The following is a 20,730-nucleotide window of genomic DNA, read 5'->3' as shown; positions in this document are numbered from 1 at the left end:
GAAGCCGAGAATGTTCTTTTAGATGTGGCCTCCCTAACTAATAAGTATTAGAAAGTGTTTATTCATATTAGTCTAAGAAATGAATTGGGATCAGATATGTCATAATAAAACATAGCAAATGACTGGAATACGTATCTTTTATGAATATATATGGTTTCAATCCCTTCCATAAATCTACCAAAAATAAACTGTATTTCTGTAACAGGAACTGATTAGTATCCCCATTATATGAAAAGTGTAAAATATCACCTCTGTAATAGGCATAATTAAGTTTTTTTCAATTGGAAAATGAGGGCACACTACATGTTTTTTTATTTTAAACTTTGAACATTTAACTAAATACAAAGATTAAGAAATAATAAATATATGTCATACATACTCCCCAGAGCTGCTTACTCCGCCTATAATTTAAGCCTATACTTTAACCAGAAAAAAAAAAGCTCTGCAAAGGGCAAAGCACTTTCCATCCTGCTAAGAAGCCTTTGGACTGGAGAATTACGCTGCAGAGACCATTCTGATTAACTCAAGGGCATGTTAGTTTTATATCATCTGACATGGCAGGAAGCTTAAAACAACACTTCTCATTTCATTAGTCTTGCAGAAACACAATTTGAAATGGTGCCAATTTAGGAAGATATCATACTCTCATTTCCCTGTAGAATTGAAGGCAGACTCTGTTATCTATGTTTCTTAATGTTCTCTCTTTCTCTTGCTCATTCTCTCCCCTCCTTTTTCTTCTACTTAAAAGCTTCTGGGGAAAATCCAAAATGAAAATTCAGGGCTTTTGTTTCAATGTGATTTGGCATTTAGGTTTATTGATGCTCTTTCTGTGTGCTCTACAGAAGATTTTGTTTAATTGCATTGCAGTATGAGCCATGATAGCCTTAATTTGTGAACCAGTAGATTTTTCAAATGGCATTGTTATGAACAGAAAGACTAAGTCATTTTAATTTTAATTATAAAATAAGTCTTTTAAAATCTACCTTGGGAAAAATATTGAGTTACCTTTAAACACTTTTCTAACATGTGATAGGAAATATTCAGCCCAAAACAGATGTAGATTTGCTTTACTTAAACCTAAGAAGGCAAAAATATATCACAATACCAGACTTACAGCGTTCCCAATAGTAATATTTCATGTTGAAGTCATTAAGTCTAAAATGATGCTGTTAGTCCATTTGGTTTTATGATATTTCTTAAGAATGAAGACCATTGTTTTATAATAAAATAGCTTCATTCAGCATAATTTTGGGAGGAAGATGGGAAGGGATAAATGATTATCTGAGGCCTTCCACTAATGAAATCTAGTTTATTGACTTTGTTTCATGGGCAGGGAGATAGGAGGGCACTTCAAATAACAGGAGGAATCTTAGGGAAATAATAGAGAGCTTGTCAAGGGAGATAGAATCTGGAGTGTTCTCTGAGTTTTCCATTGTAGCTGGTAAATAGGTGATAATTAAATATTTTCTGGGAGTTCCCGTTGTGGCGCAGTGGTTAACGAATCCGACTGGGAACCATGAGGTTGCGGGTTCGGTCCCTGCCCTTGCTCAGTGGGTTAACGATCTGGCGATGCCGTGAGCTGTGGTGTAGGTTGCAGACGCGGCTCGGATCCTGCATTGCTGTGGCTCTGGCATAGGCCGGTGGCTACAGCTCCGATTAGACCCCTAGCCTGGGAACCTCCATATGCTGTGGGTGCGGCCCAAGAAATAGCAACAACAACAACAACAGCAACAACAACAACAACAAAAATTAAAAAAAAATAAAAAGAAAAAAAAGAAAAAAGAAAAAAAACACTATAAAATAAATAAATAAATAAATATTTTCTGGAGACTTTCAAATGCTCTTTATCTGAAATGGTATTGATAACTAAGTACTGATGTCCCATTTTGAGCATATTCATTCTAATATGATCTCTTAAGAAAAGATTATTTAAATGTTGTACATCAAAGGCATTCTTACTGTTCAGTTGACCCTCAAATTTTAGCTTCTTTTTTATTATTCATGCTTTTTCCCCCAGCATTCAACAGGAGATTTGTGAAATTTACAGATAAACTGCTTTTTAGCTAGTTTGGCTTTGAAACCTAATTTTAAATTAACTAAAATATTTTTTGATATCAGATCAAAATCCAGACCTCTGTTGTAGTGGAGATCTACATTAAAAGGTCATTTTAACTCAAAATACTAACCAAGTGCCCTAGGAAACATTCAAAGCCACATGGGAAGATTGCATACTTGTTCCTTGTCATTGTTCTCACGATAAGTGATGTGAACAGACATTTGAAAAGCAGTTTTGTAGCAGGACACCTGTAAAAATAACCAACCCATGAGAGTGAACCTTTCATCCTTTTCAGTTTGGGTTTCCACTGTATTGTCTCATATGGTTTTATGGTTTTACTAGCAAAAACACTTGAGTTTTACAATTAATTTTATTTCGACTAAGTGAAATATGACATTAGGAAATGTAAGAAACTTCTACACGTTATTTTTCTTTTAATCAGTAAAGGAAAGCAAGGTATCTGGATTGTACAGGATTTTCAGTTGTTTTAGAAATGGCATTTTCAACATGGTTAAAATATGATACGTTTTATGATCTTATTTTTTAAAGCCCCTAAATCTTTGAAGATATAATTTTGATTGTGTTATTAATGACAATATGCAAAGAATTTTGCAAGAAACATACCTTTTTAGTAATAGCCGTCTTTAGATAAACTCGAAATCTGAAAGGAAGTAATATGAAGAGGAAATCAAAGAAGAAAGCCTTTATCAAATTGATTCATGCTTTGCACATTCCATCCCAATATATTGTTATTTAGACAAGTGTTGATGGTGAAGGTGACATCTTTGCTATTTTGATAGAAGGTTGCTCAATAAATGTGAGAGATCATTCTAAATACCCTAAAGGAAAACCTATTTTCAAGTATCAGCAGGTACTAAAGAATCACCTATTCTTATAGTTGATGAAACTGTCATGGAATTTTGGAGTTTGAAAACTTCATATATTATGGGCTTTAGCTCCTACATTTTACAGAATGTAAGCAAGTGGTTCAGAGTTAAATTACTGAATTTTAATTTAATATCTTCTACTCAATAAATAATCTTTTCCTCTCCACAAGGAATTTAACAAGCTATGTTCAAAAGTGTTTATTTATGTGGTTTTTAATTAAATCTATTTGCTAAATGTAATTAAAATTGAGCTTCTTAAAAATACACTGAAATGAATAATAATTCAGAGCTTTCATTTAATCAAGCTGGCTATCCCATTGGTCATCCAGATTAATAAATTTTACTTAATGCTTACAATGAATTTATATTTTAGCTATTAGCTCTTTCTCCTACATACTTGGTCATTTATGAAGTTAAAGGTTTTTTGAACCCCAAGCTCTGATAAGCTCTAAAAATGAGAAAAAATAGAATTTTATCTTTGTAAAATTAAAACTATATTTCAGTCATAATCCATATTGTATGATATTTAATGGGCATTAGACACATTTTACTGTGAAATTGGAGATTCAAGAAGTTATGTCTACATGTTGCCAAAACATCATAAAAATTGATCAGCTCATGCTGTTAGAAGTCTTGTAGACAATTTCATTGGTTGATTTTGTGATCATTTACTTTTACCAGTCTTGATGAATTTTGTGAATACAAAGTAGGTGGATGAATGTACTTTATTTATTTATTGACTGATTGATCTTTTTAGGGCCACATCCATGGCATACGGAAGTCCCCAGGGTAGGGGTCGAATTGGAGCTGTAGCCAACAGCCTACACCACAGCCACAGCAACATCAGATCCAAGCCATGTTTGCCACCTATACCACAGCTCATGACAATACTGGATCCTGAACACACTGAGTGAGGCCAGGGATCAAACCTGCATCCTCATGGATACTAGGCAAGTTCGTTACCACTGAGCCACAAGAGGAACTCTGAATGTACTTTAATTAACATTAAGAAATCAAGGTATAAATTATTTTATTTTGATTTTTTTTGAAAAGAACATGTTTCCAAACAATACTACTTGACAGAAAAATGCCATTTCAATTTTAAAAACAATGTCTGAAGGAAATTGTCATGTGCCTTGTGGTTTTATTATATATTGGTGTAGATCTTAAATTTTTTTCAATATTCCCATTTTCTAATTATGGGTCAAGCAAGCCCCTCACCTGTGTGATATATTAGTGCATTGTCCACATCATCAAAGCCTACTAAGGTCTAAATTAAACTCTGATATAAGAGGGCCATAGTTTCAGGATTCGTATGATTAGCCATGGTTCTCATTAAATCAGCAGTTTTAAGCTGAACTATTGATTTTGACCTAAATCAGGTACAATTTCCATTAAACATGTATTATTAAGTCTCTGTGACTATACACACTTACACATACTCACAATCACATGTATTTCCTTAAGAGAAAATTTTAAAAAGGAAGGGGGAAAAAAAGGAAATAAGATTTGTATAGTGAAAAAAATTTGTAATGAATTTCAGTCATCTTTTTGTAAGTATGCATATGCTAAAACTAGCGTGTACTTTATAAGCTAGATATTAAATTAACTTTCAATGCTATTTCCCAGCTGTAAAATTGACCATTTAGTGTGGAAAATTATTCTTCCTGGCGGGGAACAGACTAATGACTCTGCAGACCTATTTTTGGTAATGTGTTGATGCTTGGGACCAAAATAATAAACTCTGATGTGCATTTCTTCCTCAGAACTGTAAGGATCACACAGGTGGCCCATATTGCAATAAATGTCTTCCTGGTTTCTATGGTGATCCTACTAAAGGAACCTCTGACGACTGTCAGCCGTGTGCCTGTCCACTCAATATCCCATCCAATAAGTGAGTAACTAACTTACCTCTCTCATGAGTTGGGAAGCTAGTTCTGCAAGTGCATTTTTGATACAGAACTTACCCTTTCTCTTGTCACACATAAAAAATAATAAATATATGCATGAATTTCTCGGGAAGATAATGTTTTTCTAAATATAAAATATTTAAAGTCAGGCTATTTATTCAGCAGAATCTTCAGTATTTTAGCTCTAGTTTGGGAGATTTAATATCTAAGAGACAGACTCAAATAGAATTTGTAAACCAACTCCAAGTAACAGATATATATTATAAGAAACATAGATGTGCACGCGCGCGCGCACACACACACACACACACACATGTCTTCTTACTGTCATATAAATTCTCCTCATTTGGGTCCCAGTCTCATACTGTTTATTTGTGACTTTTAGGCAAGTCACAAACCCCACAAAAAAATAAAATATCAGTCTAGTTGACCTTAACCTCTTAGTTATCACATGGATTATCATATAATATGTATGTATGTGTATATATATGTTTATCCTATTGAAATAGTTATTATATTATAAATTATATGAATATTGAAATATTGGTGATAATTAGCCTCTTACATTGCATAAACTACATCTTAAGGCTTAATGCAAACTTTATATAATTTTTCTGGTGATCCAGATTTCTTTCTTTTTTTAAACATTTTCTATTTGTTCACCTAAAACAATAACCTTTTGTAACAGACTTTTAAAAGTATATATTTTGTCTGCTCTTTCCTTTACCTTTTGGAGGAACACTGTATTTTAGCTGCTCTAATTCACTTTTCCCTCAGGGCAGTCATCCCTTGAGCAGCTATGTAAGCGAGACCCTGAAACCAAAAATGTTTTTTATTTTAATAGGATATATTATGTTGAATAATAACCAATACTTTTTAATAGTAACATTATAAATAAATATAATTTTAAATCAAATACATTTTTAAAAATTTTCTTAAAGGTAAGCTTAATGCTTAATAAAATTCACATTTTATTATACACTTTCCAGCTATTTCTAAATGCTGTAGTAATGCTTGCAGAGCAAAAATTTTTAATGCTTTTTAATGAAATCTGTCAGTTACAATTTTTTAATATGAAGGTGTTATTAAGTTGGTCATACTCTGAGGTCTTATCCAAGATATTCCTAATGAAAATAGTCTTTTGTTACTAGAGTCCATGAATATTGCAAGCTCAAGATTTTGAGAATAATTCTGTCATTAATTTCAAAAGTCCTCATAGGACTTTTGCTTCCTACTCTTCAGCCCACATGAAATCCTTATCCTCTTCCCTAGCAACCTTCCTCCTTCAAAATTTTCTGTCTTAGTCACTGGAAAATAAGAGAGAAAGAACTAATATTTAATGAAAGCAGACTACTATATTCTAGGCATAGGGTCAAGCACTATATTTAGCATTATTTAACCTTCAAAAAAGAATTCAGTAAGTGGGCATTATTATTCTTATTTTATAGATTAATAAAAGAGTTTCTGAGTAGGAAAAGAGCATTAAAGTGCCAGTTCTAGAGGTAAAATTCCTTGATTTAAGTGCTGTGTGACAATGGGAAGATTACTTAAACTCTGTGCCTCAATTCTATTGTCATAAGCAGTGACAATAGGACCTTTTATAGTGTTGTTGTGAGAATTAAATAAATTAAAATACACAAAGCACTTAAAATCATGACTGAACATAGTGAGACTAAAATAAAGACTGACCATTATTGCTCAGAATCATAAAATATTAAAGTATCATCAGAATTTTATATTTAAAGTCCATGTGCTTTTCATTCCTCTACAGTCTTACACTGAGGATGTCTATTTAAAAAATCAGGAATTTGGGGTTAAAATATATACACTACTATATATAAAATAGGCAGCCAATAAGGACCTACTGTATAGCAGGGGGAACTATACTCAATATCTTATAAAAACATATAATAGAAGAAAATGTTAAAAAAAAGAATATATTTATATATAACTGAATCATTTACTGTGCACCTGAAATTAACACAACATTGTAAATCAACTCTATTAAAATTTTTTTAAAATATAGCTTGGAAAAAATAAATTCAATGAAATTATAAAAACACTGCATTTTAAGTGATAACATTAAGAGGCTTAAATGGGGAGTTCCCATCGTGGTGCAGCAGAAACGAATCTGACTAGGAACCATGAGGTTGCGGGTTCCATCCCTGGCCTCACTCAGTGGGTTAAGGATCTGGGGTGCAGTGAGCTGTGGTGTAGGTGGCAGATGCAGCTCGGATCTGGCATTGTTGTGGCTCTGGCGTAGGCTGGTGGCAACATCTCCGATTAGACCCCTAGCCTGGGAACCTCCATATACTGCTGGTGTGGCTCTAAAAAGACAGAAAAGAGAAAAAAAAAAAAAAAAAAAAAAGGCTTAAATGGGAAACAGAGTAATGTATACTGGCAATCAGAACATTTTCAGAAATTAGGGCACAGGCCTGGGTGGTTATAAAACCGAAGATCCTTTGGCAACCAGGGGTGTCAGAGCAGAGGAAGAAGACAAAAAGGAAATCTGGAAAATAATGAATGTGTTGGCCATAATATGACACAAACCTTGCTCTCTGGTATGCTTACAAAAGGTTAGATCAAGCAATGGAGAACCTACTCACTTCAGGTGGCTGAATGGAATTCTCCAGAACCATTCAATTCACACAAAACTTTCACTGAAGAAAATAAAAGGATGGCATCTGGCCACTCATTTGCATTGCAGTCCTCCTCAGCCAAAATGTCAATGGCATTAGCACAAGCCTTCAATCCGTCAGAACTGGTCATTCATAGAACATGTGGATCCTAGCCTAATACATTAGCAGAGTTCTGTAATTGAGTGAATATGTAGACCTTATGAATTTATCCTCAAATTGGACCTACTTTACTCTAAATGGAGAAGAGCCATTAGGGAGAGAACGTTGCCTGGGTAATTATGGGTATTCATGACCTACCCTTCTCTGTTTACTGTGCTTCTACTTCAAAATGGATTCTAATTGTGTTCCTGAAAGAAGAAAGAAAGCAACTGTTAAAACACTATCCTTCAGTGCCAAAGAGGATTGCGGTCCCAATGTCCAATGAGAAAATTTTCCTAAGTATTGGATTCCAGTTTGGTATATTATGCAGATCTTGATTCTTTAAAATAAAGATAACTTAATAACAATGTCAGTTACACCAAATCTTTAAAGATCCTTTCATTTCAAGGTGCTTTCATTTACATTAAATAATTATTACATTGTTAAGTAATAATTTTATCCTTAGTGGGTGTTCCCATCGTGGCTCAGCGGAAATGAATCCGACTAGGAACCATGAGGTTGCAGGTTTGATTGCTGGCCTCACTCAGTGAGTTAAGGATCCGGCATTGCCGTGAGCTGTGGTGTAGGTCGCAGACATGGCTCTGATCCTGCGTTGCTGTGGCTGTGACTTGGGCCAGCAGCTATAGCTCCAATTCAACCCCTAGCCTGGGAACCTCCATGTGCCATGGATGCAGCCCTATAAAATAATAATAATAATAATTTTATCCTTAGAAGTAGAATTGTCAATAGATTACAATAGCCTAGTTGAAATTCCAGCTTTAAATGTGGCAGTTTTACAGGGAATTATAGCCAGTGTCTTGTAATAACTTACAATGGAATATAGTCTGTAAAAAAGCCTAAATCACTATGCTTTATGTACACATAAAACTAACACAATATTGTAAACCAACTATATTTTAATTAAAAAGTGGCATTTTTATAAGTAAAAACAGGGAACAGTGATAACCTACTTTGTTTAAATATTCTAGAAGTTTGTGTTCAGAGGTTTTAGGTCTTAAATTAAAACAACTTTGAAAATTAAAATAGTTTAGCTGCACAATTGTGATGAGAAAAATCATTTTCATCTATTAACCTGAATTTTTTTTATTCACAAATAATAGGACACTTCATGACTTAGAGAAGCTGTCCTTTTAAAAGAGTTTGTAAAAAGTCACTACTCTTAAAATTTGAGTTAGAAAATCTGAGGAATAAATGGACTAGTTGCATATTATCCAGAAGACAGTGTTTGAATGTTCACAGGTTATTTAGGAAAAAAAAAAATTCAACTAAAGGTTGCTGCAACCTTCATCTAGGAGTGTAAAGCTTAGTGATAGTTTTGCCTTAGTGATTTATCTATTTAATCCCTGATCATCAATCTTATAGATCACAAGCATTTTGGCTCCAAATTTCTTAGATAATATTGCAAAATAAATCAAATGTGTAAAGAGATAGAGATAGATTGATACAATTATTGTGATGTATGAATACAGACAAGCATATAATATTTAAATTATACATATATATCACTTCATCAACTATTTATAGGGCCCCCTGTTTGCTTAGCTTTCTCATCTTGGTGATGTATATATTTTAGGTATAGATGGAAAGTAACTAGGTAGTGAAATTGAGCTCTAGAGAAGCAAGTAAAAATGTAGCTATTTCACATGTTTCATGTTCACTGATTTCTGACATCACAGAGTTTATAGATTAAATACGATATGAAAGAAACACATGATTGTCTGCATTGAACACTTAGGATATGTTTGAATAAACAGTACTATTGAAATCATTATATATTTTTCATCAGTCATATAGTAAAATTAAAGATATTCTTGGCAAGAGACTGGACAGAGAGTGGACTAATAAATTCAATCTATTAATATCATTGTGAATACTATTCTCTGTGTGCATCAGAAATGCTACACTTTAAATTTTGAAAGAATAGCCCAATTCTTTTTTTTTTTTTTTTCTTTTTGCCATTTCTTGGGCTGCTCCCGCAGCATATGGAGGTTCCCAGGCTAGGGATCGAATTGGAGCCGTAGCCACTGGCCTATGCCAGAGCCACAGCAACACGGGATCCAAGCTGCGTCTGCAACCTACACCCAGCTCACTGCAACACCGGATGCTTAACCCACTGAGCAAGGCCAGGGAGCAAACCTACAACCTCATGCATGGTTCCCAGTCGGATTCGTTAACCACTGAGCCACGATGGGAACTCCACAAGGGCCCAATTCTAAAGCTGACTTTTGGGCTTATTAAGGGGCCGCTTTGAATTATTACCGTTAAAATTAGTACTAATGAGAGAGAAATATAAATACTCTAAGACAAAAGGTAAATCTAAGGAAGTGCTCAATTCAACAACATTATTTAGAAATGTTAGGGCGTGTTTGGTATTTTAGGCACTTCCCCACAAATTGTTTTATGTCAACATAGGTGATTATCATGTATCTTACTAGTTCCGCTTACCAGAAAGGAAAACTAAACTCCTAAGAAATTAATACCTTGATCATGATCATACCGCTTGCTTGTAGCAGAACCAATATTAGAACCTGTGTATTTGATTCACCTCTCTGTGCTTCTTCCAGTGGGGCTATAGAAATAGAAAGGATTACAGAGACATTGAAGAGACACACACACAAAAATTAACAAGACTTAATGTTAGACAAACCGTGAATGCCCACTCTGAAAAATGACTCTAGGATTTGGCAACAGCTATGCTAACTCAAATGTAAGGGACTAGAGTAGGATGAAAAACTGCAGTTTAATTATGTAATGAGTAACTAAATAAACCTCAATGTTAAACAAATTAATATATATTGGCAAAATCTATTAAGTGTTATTAAATTATAGCTATGATTTATTGTGGCACTGTGCTAAGTATTTGCTTTTTATACTTTATCAGCATGAAAGGCTTTACTCAGTAGATCATATTATTTAGAAGATGGGATATGAATGTTCACAGTTATTCAGGAAAAAAAAAATCAGCTGAAGTTTGCTGCAACCTTCACCTAACATTTTGCAGAAGGAGAATCTCAGGTTTAGATAAACAGGGAAAATAACACAATTCTAATTACAAAATCCAATTATGGATATTAAGTCAGATTTCATATTATTTAGAGATAATTAAAGAAATATGTGTTTGCTTAATGGTTCCCCTGAGAATAAGTAGAACAGGAATCACTGAAATGAAAAAAGAAACTTTTCAAAGGAGGAATTTCAAAAATACTTGTGACCCAAGGCAGAGTTTGAAGGAAGATGAGTTTTCCCTTCAATTTTCTCCTCTTTCTCACAATCCTCCACACCTTTAGCAGTTATGTGTGGACAGCATCACTGTCTTACCCCAGCTTCCTCCCTCACTGACACTTTGCAGCATCTTCCCTCTTTTGGTCTCTCTTCCTTACCCAAGTGTTCCAGGTAACAATGAGTTTAAAAGAGTTCTGCTCCTCTACTCTACATGCGCATGAAGAACACGCCTTGATTGTTTAATGCTTAGTGATGGAAACTTTATACCAGTGATGAAAGAATTCTTTATTTCATTTCACATCACAGAAACCAAGAGGCAATTCAGTTTGCTCTTGTACTGGCTGTGAGAAAGATCAGAGCCATATGTTGACTTGCCATTATCAAATGAACATATTTTGCAATACATACATACATACATATATATGCATTTTTTACAATGTGCATTCCACACTCTAAATATACCCTTGATATTATCTTATCTTTTTAGTTTTTTCTCTTTAATCTCATTGCACCATTTTATTTAAGGTACATATTTTGATAGGTGGGGTCAAATACTTTCTGGAACAAAGCTAATTGTATCTATTTATATATTCACATCATAAATACATACACATATGTTCCCATACATATTCATATATATGTACACATTACACTTACTTATAAATGGATCATTTTAAAAACCTATATTCAGCCATTTAAAAAGACTACCTCTGTATACAGATCCTTATATTTATTCCAGCAATAGCTTCTCTTCCTCTCCCGTTGGTGGGAAATGCCTTCTGTTCTTGATCTCTTGTGTCTTCTGTGGCATGAAGTGGATAATCCAGGAAACAGAATATCCCTTCAAACGGTGTAGAACTAGCCAACTAGAGGTAGATGACATAATCTTGGAATCACTCGAAGTCAACAAAGATTTTATAGTTTCCTCTTTCTGTTCCAGAACAGTTAGCTTCATATATTTGCCAAAATCAGTATCAAGTTGCTGCCTTTGCCGTTCCAAATTCTGTAGACATTTTTTGTTGTATATGTTTATTTCTCATTCTAATTTTATTTCTGTGGCTGAATAATATCTTATTCATGGGCATAACTCTGGTTACAACATAAGGGAAGGAACCCTCAGTTTATGTTGTTTAGAGTATTGAGTATATAAACAGTTCGTGTAGCTTTATATAAAAAAAAAAAATCAAAAACTGGGCAGAAGACCTAAATAGACATTTCTTCAAAGAAGACATACAGATGGCCAAAAAAGCACATGAAAAGATGCTCAACATTGCTAATTATTAGAGAAATGCAAATCAAAAGTACAAGATAAGACCTCATACCACACAGAATGGCCATCATCAAAAAGCCTACAAATAATAAATGCTGGAAAGGGTGTGGAGAAAAGTGAACCCTCTACACTGTTGGTGGGAATGTAAATTGGTACAACTACTATGGAATACAATATGGAGTTGCCTTAAGAAACTGAAAATAAAACTACCATATGATCCCATTCCTGGGCATGTATCCAGATAAAACCATAATTGGAAAAGAGATATGCACCCCAAAGTTCTTTATAGCATTATATACAATAGCCAAGACATGGAAGCAACCTAAATGTCCATCAAAAGAGGAATAGATAAAGAAAATGCGGTATGTATGTCAGTAGACTATTACTCGGCCCTAAAAAATAATGAAATAATGCCGTTTGCAGCAACATGGATGGACCTAATGATTATCATACTAAATGAGGTTAAGTCAGACAGAGAAAGATAAATATCATAGGATATCCCTTATATGTGGAATCTAATTTTTAAAATGATACAAATGAACTTATTTACAAAATAGAAATAGACTCACCCATTTTGTTAACAAACTTAGGCTTTTAACCAAAGAGGAAACCTGGGGAGAGGGAGGAATTAGGAGTTTAGGATTAACATATACACACTACTGCATATAAAATAGATAGCCAGCAGGGACCTACTGTAATAGCACAAGGAACTCTACTCAATATTCTGTAATAACCTATATAGGAAAAGAATCTAAGAAAAAATAGGTATATGTAGATATATATAACTGAATCACTTTACACTTGAAACTAACACAACATTGTAAATCAACTATATGCCAATAAAAATTTAAAAATTGAAAAATCAAAAGTATTGAAGAATAAATGTAAATATATTTTATGAGGAGTTTTTAATTAGACTCTTCATGTCAGCTCGTTACGTTACTAGAAGTTTAAATTTACTTAATTCTGGTTACAGGGAAAAGAGAATATCATGTTGGAGATCAAAATCTTTGGATCTTGAGCAAAATTCTCCAGGAAATTAGCATATGATTTTGGACAAGAAAAATTATGCCTCCCCCAACCAGTTCATGGGATTTTATGAAAATGTGATAGAATTATTAGTAAAAGCACTCTAAAAATGCAAAGAGCTAGTCAAATATGATATATTGTTATTGCTTAGTTTTTCTGAAAAAGCATTGATTTTTGTCAGTGAGTGTGTTTTATTTTACCTCTGTCAGCCTTAACTGAGGCATGAGTATATTTAAGAATTTGAAACCTATTTTATAAATAGTTTTAAAGTCAGAAACCTTGTCAAGCACCTTTGACATGATGTATGGTAAACTAATTTAGGATTTAAAAAACAATCGCTGTGGTTTTCTTTCAATCATTGTAGTCCCACATGGGTGGGAAACCTAGGGCTTCTAGTTAAAGTCATTTTCTCCATAGACAATGAGGTAGTTAGAGAAGGCCAGTTTTAAAAGAAGACATATGTGCACTCTAAAGATTTGTCAAATTGCAGGCCTCTCTTTTATGTCTGAAAACAATAGCAAATCACAGGTGAGGATGAAAAAAAAAATCCATTTCTTTCCATTTATGCATGTGCCTCTTCTCTTCAGTGCAGCCATACTACTGCCAAGAAAACACTCCTGGTGGGCTCCGTTAGGGTCACAGGGGCCAAACCACAAGCTGCTGCCTGAAAGATGGTTCTCCTCTCACAGACCACAGGCCGGGTGTGACTTTGTTCTGCTACTCCTGGCAGCCACCAGAGCCCCTTAATGTGAATCTTTTATCTGAGTAAGATTTGTAAACTCAAGATACCTCAGACCAGACTTTTCCCCACTGACTATTCATTGAAACTTTCCACTGAATTGAAATTTTTAAAATGATAGAACTACTTGGTTCCAATAGCTTGCTACTGTCAAAAAATAAGAATTATGAAATCTATAAAAGCAAATAATCCAATCAAAAATAAGCAGAAGACTTAAACATTTCTCCAAAGAAGACATATAGATTGCCAACAACCACATGAAATGATGTCCAACATTGCTAATTATTAGAGAAATGTGAATCAAAAACCACAATGAGTTATCACCTCACACCAGTCCAATTAGCTATCATCAAAAAGTCTACAAATAATAGATGCTAGAGAGGGTGTAGAGAAAAGGGAACCCTCCTATGCTGTTCATGGGAATCTAAACTGGTGCAGCCACTATGGAAAACAATATGATGGTTCTTTAAAAACTAAAAATAGAGCTACCATGTGATCTAGCATTCCCATTCCAGAAAAGACAAAAACTCTAATTCAAGAAGATACTTTCACCTCAATGTTCACAGCAGCACTGTTTATAATAACCAAGACATAGAAACAACCCAATTACTCATCAAAAGACAATTGGTTTAAGATAAGATGTGTATGTGTGTGTGTATATATGTATGTATACACACACTTACATACACTACAGACTATCATGCTAAGGAAGTAAGAAAGAAAAGACAATACTATATGATATCACTTATATGTAGAATCTAGGAAATAATACAAATGAATTTATATACAGAAGCGAAACATACTCCTAGACATAGAAAACAAACTATGGCTTTCAAAGGGGAAAGGAGTAGGGGAGGGATAAACTATGATACATAAAATATATAAGCAAAAGGATTTACTATATAACATAGGGAAAACTATTCAATATCTTGTAATAACCTATAATGGCAAATAACCTGAAATATATATATATCATTTTTCTATACACCTGAAACTAACACGATATTGTAAATAAACTCTACTTCAATCTTAATACAGGAAGAAAGAATTATTAAATCTTTACAGGACTACTATGAGTTAAGCGGGAGGGATATTATTTAAAAATATTACCTGTGATCTGAGGTACACAAAAGTTAAGAAAGTATTCCAAAGTCATGCAAGTGTCGGGAGCAAAATGAACTCTGGATCTGCAGTGCTTAATTTGTTGTTCTCTCTTTAATTCATTTAGCCATCAAGCAAGCCTCTACTGAATTGTCCTGTCATATATAATAGAAAATAAATCTATTTAGGGAAATATAATGGGAGAAAGATTAATTGGGGGCATTTCCTTTTAAAATGGTAGAGTAGCAGAACTCACAGAATTCAGATTAGTTGCTGGCTCTTCAGAGAGCTGTTGTGTCACTCTGGGCTAAGGGTCCATGCAAGAAGGGTATCTGTCACATGGCAAAGAAATATGGCCAGAGTCTAACATGTTCGTGGAGGCTACAGCTAGTACGTAATTCCTCTGCTGGTTCCAGACTCGGCATTCAACTCTGTACTTCAGACCCAAAATGAAAATATGTGCACAGAGGTAAACTGTGGAACATGCCCAGAAGATTTGAAATGGCAAAGTTGTTGTAGTTTGTTTGGGTTTATTATAAATTTAGGTAGAATAGGCATGCTTGATCTCATCAGAAAGCTTTTCCAAGGGTTCCATTTATGTAAACAGTGTACCTATGAGTACACGTAGGCAGCAGCTTGTGTGCACACGCGCGCACTCACGCACACACACGTGACAGCGGTACTGGATGAAAGAACCACATCCCCGCTACTGCCACAGACTTAAGTTTTCCAAAATCTCTGACTTCTTTGGGTTGCTTCAAACTCAGAAGGATTTGGCCAAAGAGAAAGTATGTGAGGCAGTATTTTGTAAGCCTGGGGAATCCCTAAAAAGTAGCTGTGGAGTCCCACTTGTTACTGATGATCACAGACCCAGAACAGTCAAAAGTCAGTTAATAACATGTCACAGAGATACTGCTCTCCACTGGGCTGTATTCACGTCTGCAGAAATAGCAATGTCATTTCATCCTCGATTGGCCAGACCATAATCTCCGTCTGTGAGACAGGAATGACCAGCCTGTACCCTTTTGTCACAGCAGTATTGGAGGATGAGAAATGAAAATCTGCTGCTAATGACTTTGTGTGTGTTCTTCTTCCTTGTCCCTATTGTTCCCCAATAACCTCAACATAGCTTTAGCCCGACATGCCATTTGGACCGAAGTCTTGGATTGATCTGTGATAAGTGCCCTGTTGGGTACATAGGACCACGCTGTGAGAGGTAAGCATGTACTACGGTCTTTCAACATGATTACCACCTTGGGAATTGTAAAACCACAGACATTATTGTCCTTTGCGCTACCCCAGAAAAGCCACCACACTCAGTGGGGTGAAATAAAGTTTCTCACCGCACTTGTCAAAAAAAAAAAAAATGTATTCTATTTTTATAGTTTATTTATTCTCTAGAAATTGCTCTATAAATCTCCATTCACTCAGCGAATGTTTGATTAATGTTTTAATCTTAAAGGTTAACCATTAACCTACAATCTTTCTAGAAAGCATTGCTCAAGTGGAAAGTCATGCACTTTAAGATTTATCTTACTGTCTAAGTTGGCAGTATTTATTTTTCATAATTAGCTCTTTGTCCCTAAAATGTGGCTTAAATGTATAGTTCATAGTTCAGCAAGTGGTCCATAATTTACCTTAAATATATTTGAAAATGGAGACAAAATGTAATTTATTATCATGATTTATATCCTCATCTAATTATTTCTAAGCCAGTGTTTTGATTCCTGTTAAATTTACTAGGCTGTTTTGCAGTGGAGCCACGGATATTATTTTATACAATTTGTGTGATTATTTTTCCTCCTGAAATCTTTTTGAGGACAAGGTTCTTCCGTATTTCAGTCTCACTGAAAATGTACAAAATTCTCCCACAATACCATTGACAACCACAACAACATCTCTCTGGGTTTAGCTCTGAAGATAGTCTCTTTGCTGCCATCACTAGAGGTGGGGCAGAGAGGGGAGGAGGGGCAGAGGCAGTGACCTGCTTTCACTCAGCATCACCCAGGCTAACACCACAGAAGGCTATTTCTGCCTATCCTTCCCTGTCCTCTTGACAGCCATCAGCCCTATTTCATCCAGGCTGATAAAGTTAATGAAGCAAGAGCCAATCACCCAGAGAGAATTTAGCTAACAGCTAGCAGTCTGTGGACAAAGTGCCAATGACAGTTCCTAGCAGCAACAAGTACTGTTTGGGAGTATGGCAGCATCTATAAATTAGCAATGGAGGAACCGAACTGAAATAAGGAGGATTTATTTGCAATTGAGAAACTGGAAGTCTTTGATCGTGTTGTTGTTTTTGTTGTTGTTGTTTAAGGAGGGCGTGTGCATATTACTTACTGTAATAGCAGAACATATCATTGCCAAGACAGATTTACATCAAAGGCCTAACCCATCTGGCTCACTACAGGCAATCTTTTTTTTTTTAGCAACTGAAAAATGACAGCTGCTCTGTCATACAAGACCATTAAATCCACTTATCTAGGTGAGCTTAGTCTCTGATGTATTCATACTGCTTTGCTCCATGATGTGGATTTTCTATACACATTACAGAGTAGTCTTTGAACCATCTTACAATTTAAAATCCTACATTTTATTTAACAAGCATTTGTTTAGCAACTACCATGTGCTAGACACAAGCTATAAACAGGTGCCTCCTACCATCCTTGCCTTCAACCAGCTCACATTTTGAATGTGGATGAGAAGAGCTGAATGTGTTCTGGAGAACATTCTAATCTGAATAATAAAATTCACCTAGGAAAGAAATACCTGACAGAAAGGATGATTTCCTGTCTAAAATCTTTATTAATCTGATTGAAAAGAAGACAGAGACATGCATATGCAGCTTCTCAAATGGCATATCTTACCTCTAAGTTTTTCAGTCAAAAATAATCTTCAACTATCATTATACAGAAAATGAGACATTCTATTTTTCTAGCTAGAGTTTGGTTTAGGGTTTTCCTAGGAATATTTAAAGCCTCTCAAGTCTCTGTATTTATATGAGCCAAAAAGTCCATTAAATGAATCTAAGATATCAGGAGAAATATTTTTTGATATGTGCAGGCTGAAGTGGGTGGGAGGGAGAAGAAGGGTCAGAGTGGCAAGGAGATACTGGTTGCTTTGAAAATCTTACAATCAAAACTATTCTTTGAGTGATTGGTGTAATCAGTTTATGCACATCACTCACACAAAATCAGCGTTGAAAAATTGAAGCTGTGTTTCCCAAGCTGTAGATGTTCTTGGAATAGAGTTTTGTGATCACGTAAGTTTGGAAAGCATCTATTAGCATGTTAAAACTTCAGACCAGTCCTGGAGTGGAAAAAAAAAAATCTCCTCCGTTTATTTAACTCAGCATTTTCTAATCTTATGTGATCATAAATCCCCTACTTTTATAGTATCACAAGAATGCATCTAAGACTACAGCTCAGATGGACGGAACTTATAACTTTATATTTTTATCTCAATTTCTATTTTGAGATCGATTTCTTTATATGTACGAGCTGTGAGAGCTTGGACACATAATCTCAGTCAAGTACACTTTAAACTTATGTAGTGTTATATGTCAATTAGATCCCAACTTAAAAAAAAAAAAAAAAAAGATTGTTTCCAGTTGTTTTTTTCTCTCCTCCTCATTTCCCATCTCTAACTTTGGTTAGAACCAAAGTTCTAACAAGCTTACTTAGTACCAGGAGGCTTGAAGGCTTGAGTGAGTGAGAGAGAGAAAGTGCGTGTGTGCATGTGTTGTGTGCACGAGTGTGTGTGTGTATGAGAGAGAGAGAGTGTGTGTGTTTTGAGCAATGGACCTAGGATGGGACCAATCTGTTGTGAGTAATTTATCCAAGCTCGTTTCTGCCGGCCTCTTCCATTTTCCTCTCTTTGTGGTTACCTTTCCTCTCAGGTCTAAGCTCTCTCCACTCCTTTCCTACCACTCTTGGGGGCACAGGACACAAACTGTTGTTTTCTTTCCACACTGGAACCAGCCAACATCTCCACTTTCATCATTTCTCCTCCATCTGCCTTTCCAGCTCCATCCCATGTCTTGTTTGGGGATGAGTTGCAGGAGAAGAGGCCCCATTCATAGAAATGGTGACTATTAAAGCCAGTGTCCAAAAGATTCCAATGTTTCTGTTTTTATTCCTGATGGATTCCTTCAGTCAGTCATGCAGCACAGATGGACTTGCTGTTTGAATTGAGGGAATGGAAAAAAATCATGAATAAGAGGATGGCAACACAAGATATGACAAAATATGGATTGATATTCTGTCACACATAGGACACTAGTTACAGTTTTCAGAAATTTTTGCTTGAGGCCAAAGCACTCATGCTTTGAGATATTACTGCTTTCTTCTGACTGGGGAACATTTTAAACAAAATTAAAAGAAAGCCAGGAGTTAGGGAATGGGGTATTTATCATGGCACTTCACTAAGATTTCAGACTTTTATTGTCTAGATAAGAGGAGAAAATAGAAAAACAAGACATTATTTAAAGGTCAAAAAAGGATGTGTGTCTGAGCATCAAGAGAAAATTAAAAAGAACTTGGAGGGGGAAAAAAAGTGAGCTAAATGCTGATGACACCTGTTCTACTGGGCACTAAGCTACTTTCTGAATAAGCTTGTCATCTCAGCAATATATCACACTTTATGGAGAAAGACACTTATTTTTAACTGAGGCAAGTTCACCCACCTAGATTCACAGGACTACAGGTAACTTAATGAGATGCACAAACCCCTTAAACCCACTCCCCTCCCAAGCTGGCCAATTTTTCAGTCTCCCTAAATAAGGATAGAGAGATCAAAGTTGAGACTAATTTCCTAGTTACCACTGAGAATGCAGAAGATATTTGAGTGCATTTGCTTAGTATTTGGAAAATTCACCTGCTACTTTATCCACATGGTTTATATTCAGTGTCAGAGAAATTACTTTTTGTTTTTAAAATTTCAGTTCCAAAATCCAATTTATATATTCTCTGCTTCAGAAATGTCTTGACTCTCATCTGAGTATGATTGGCATCTTATCACTTTGCTGGTGAGAATTTCTACTCATGGCTGAGTCTCCTTCAGCCCTTGATTCCTGGATGCAGAGCATGGGGTTATAGAAATAAGAGAAACCATTGTACATACTTGGTAGTGCCATTAGGAAAATTGTGACTCGAAGTGAGGTTTCAAAAAGCTGCTATCTGGGAGTTCCCGTCATGGCTCAACGGTTAACGAATCTGACTAGCATCCATGAAGATGCAGGTTTGATCCCTGGCCTTGCTCAGAGGGTTGAGGATCTGGCGTTGCCATGAGCTGTGGTGTAGGTCTCAGACGCAGCTTGGATCCTGTGGCTGTGGCTGTGGTATAGACCAGCAGCTATGGCTCGGATTCGGCCCCTAGCCTGGGAACCTCCATATGCCGTGTGTTCGGCCCTAAAAAGACCAAAAAAAAAAAAAAAAAAAAAAAAAAAGCTGCTATCTGTGTTTGTGCAGTTTGTACACTGCACAAAAGTACTCAGCCAAGGGGGGAAACTAGGGGCTCGAATCCACTGTGCCTTCTCCTTGCCAATACACCTGCTGCTTGGGTGCCCAGCCATGTCCACTGCCTTTTCATTTTTCTGCATATACACAGAGAGAACCCTTTTTTAATTTGCAGAAAGGCACCATATAAGCAGATACACTCCTTCAGTCTTTAGCTGATTCAGTCAAATGAGAGGTCGTAGGAATTTAGCATGATTACACA

The 20,730-nt window shown here is 35.4% G+C and overlaps 1 protein-coding gene and 1 long non-coding RNA gene across 4 annotated transcripts in view; both read left to right on the top strand.

The window, feature by feature from the left end:
• Positions 1-20,730, top strand: part of LAMA2 (laminin subunit alpha 2) — a 592,018-nt gene that overhangs the window by 353,617 nt on the left and 217,671 nt on the right. For all 3 annotated transcript variants that reach the window (XR_014803693.1, XM_084956512.1, XM_084956505.1), the window contains exons 17-18: positions 4,710-4,837; positions 16,142-16,228. Coding sequence is in view for 2 of the 3 variants with exons in the window: in XM_084956512.1 (XP_084812638.1) it covers positions 4,710-4,837; positions 16,142-16,228 (215 nt within the window). In the remaining variant the exon portion in view is untranslated. The remainder of the gene's footprint in view (positions 1-4,709; positions 4,838-16,141; positions 16,229-20,730) is intronic.
• Positions 7,615-12,063, top strand: LOC146406017 (uncharacterized). Its single transcript, XR_014803783.1, has 2 exons — positions 7,615-8,110; positions 9,648-12,063. It is a non-coding gene; the product is annotated as an uncharacterized LOC146406017 (long non-coding RNA).

This window comes from Sus scrofa, chromosome 1 (genome assembly GCF_054392235.1).
Source record: "Sus scrofa isolate SSC_HxYL_T2T_F1_AM1 chromosome 1, Sscrofa_HxYL_maternal_Yorkshire_Landrace_v2.0, whole genome shotgun sequence".
Taxonomy (NCBI): Eukaryota; Metazoa; Chordata; class Mammalia; order Artiodactyla; family Suidae; genus Sus; species Sus scrofa.
Note: the sequence above shows the minus strand (reverse complement) of the source record. Positions and strands in the feature narration are given on the sequence as shown.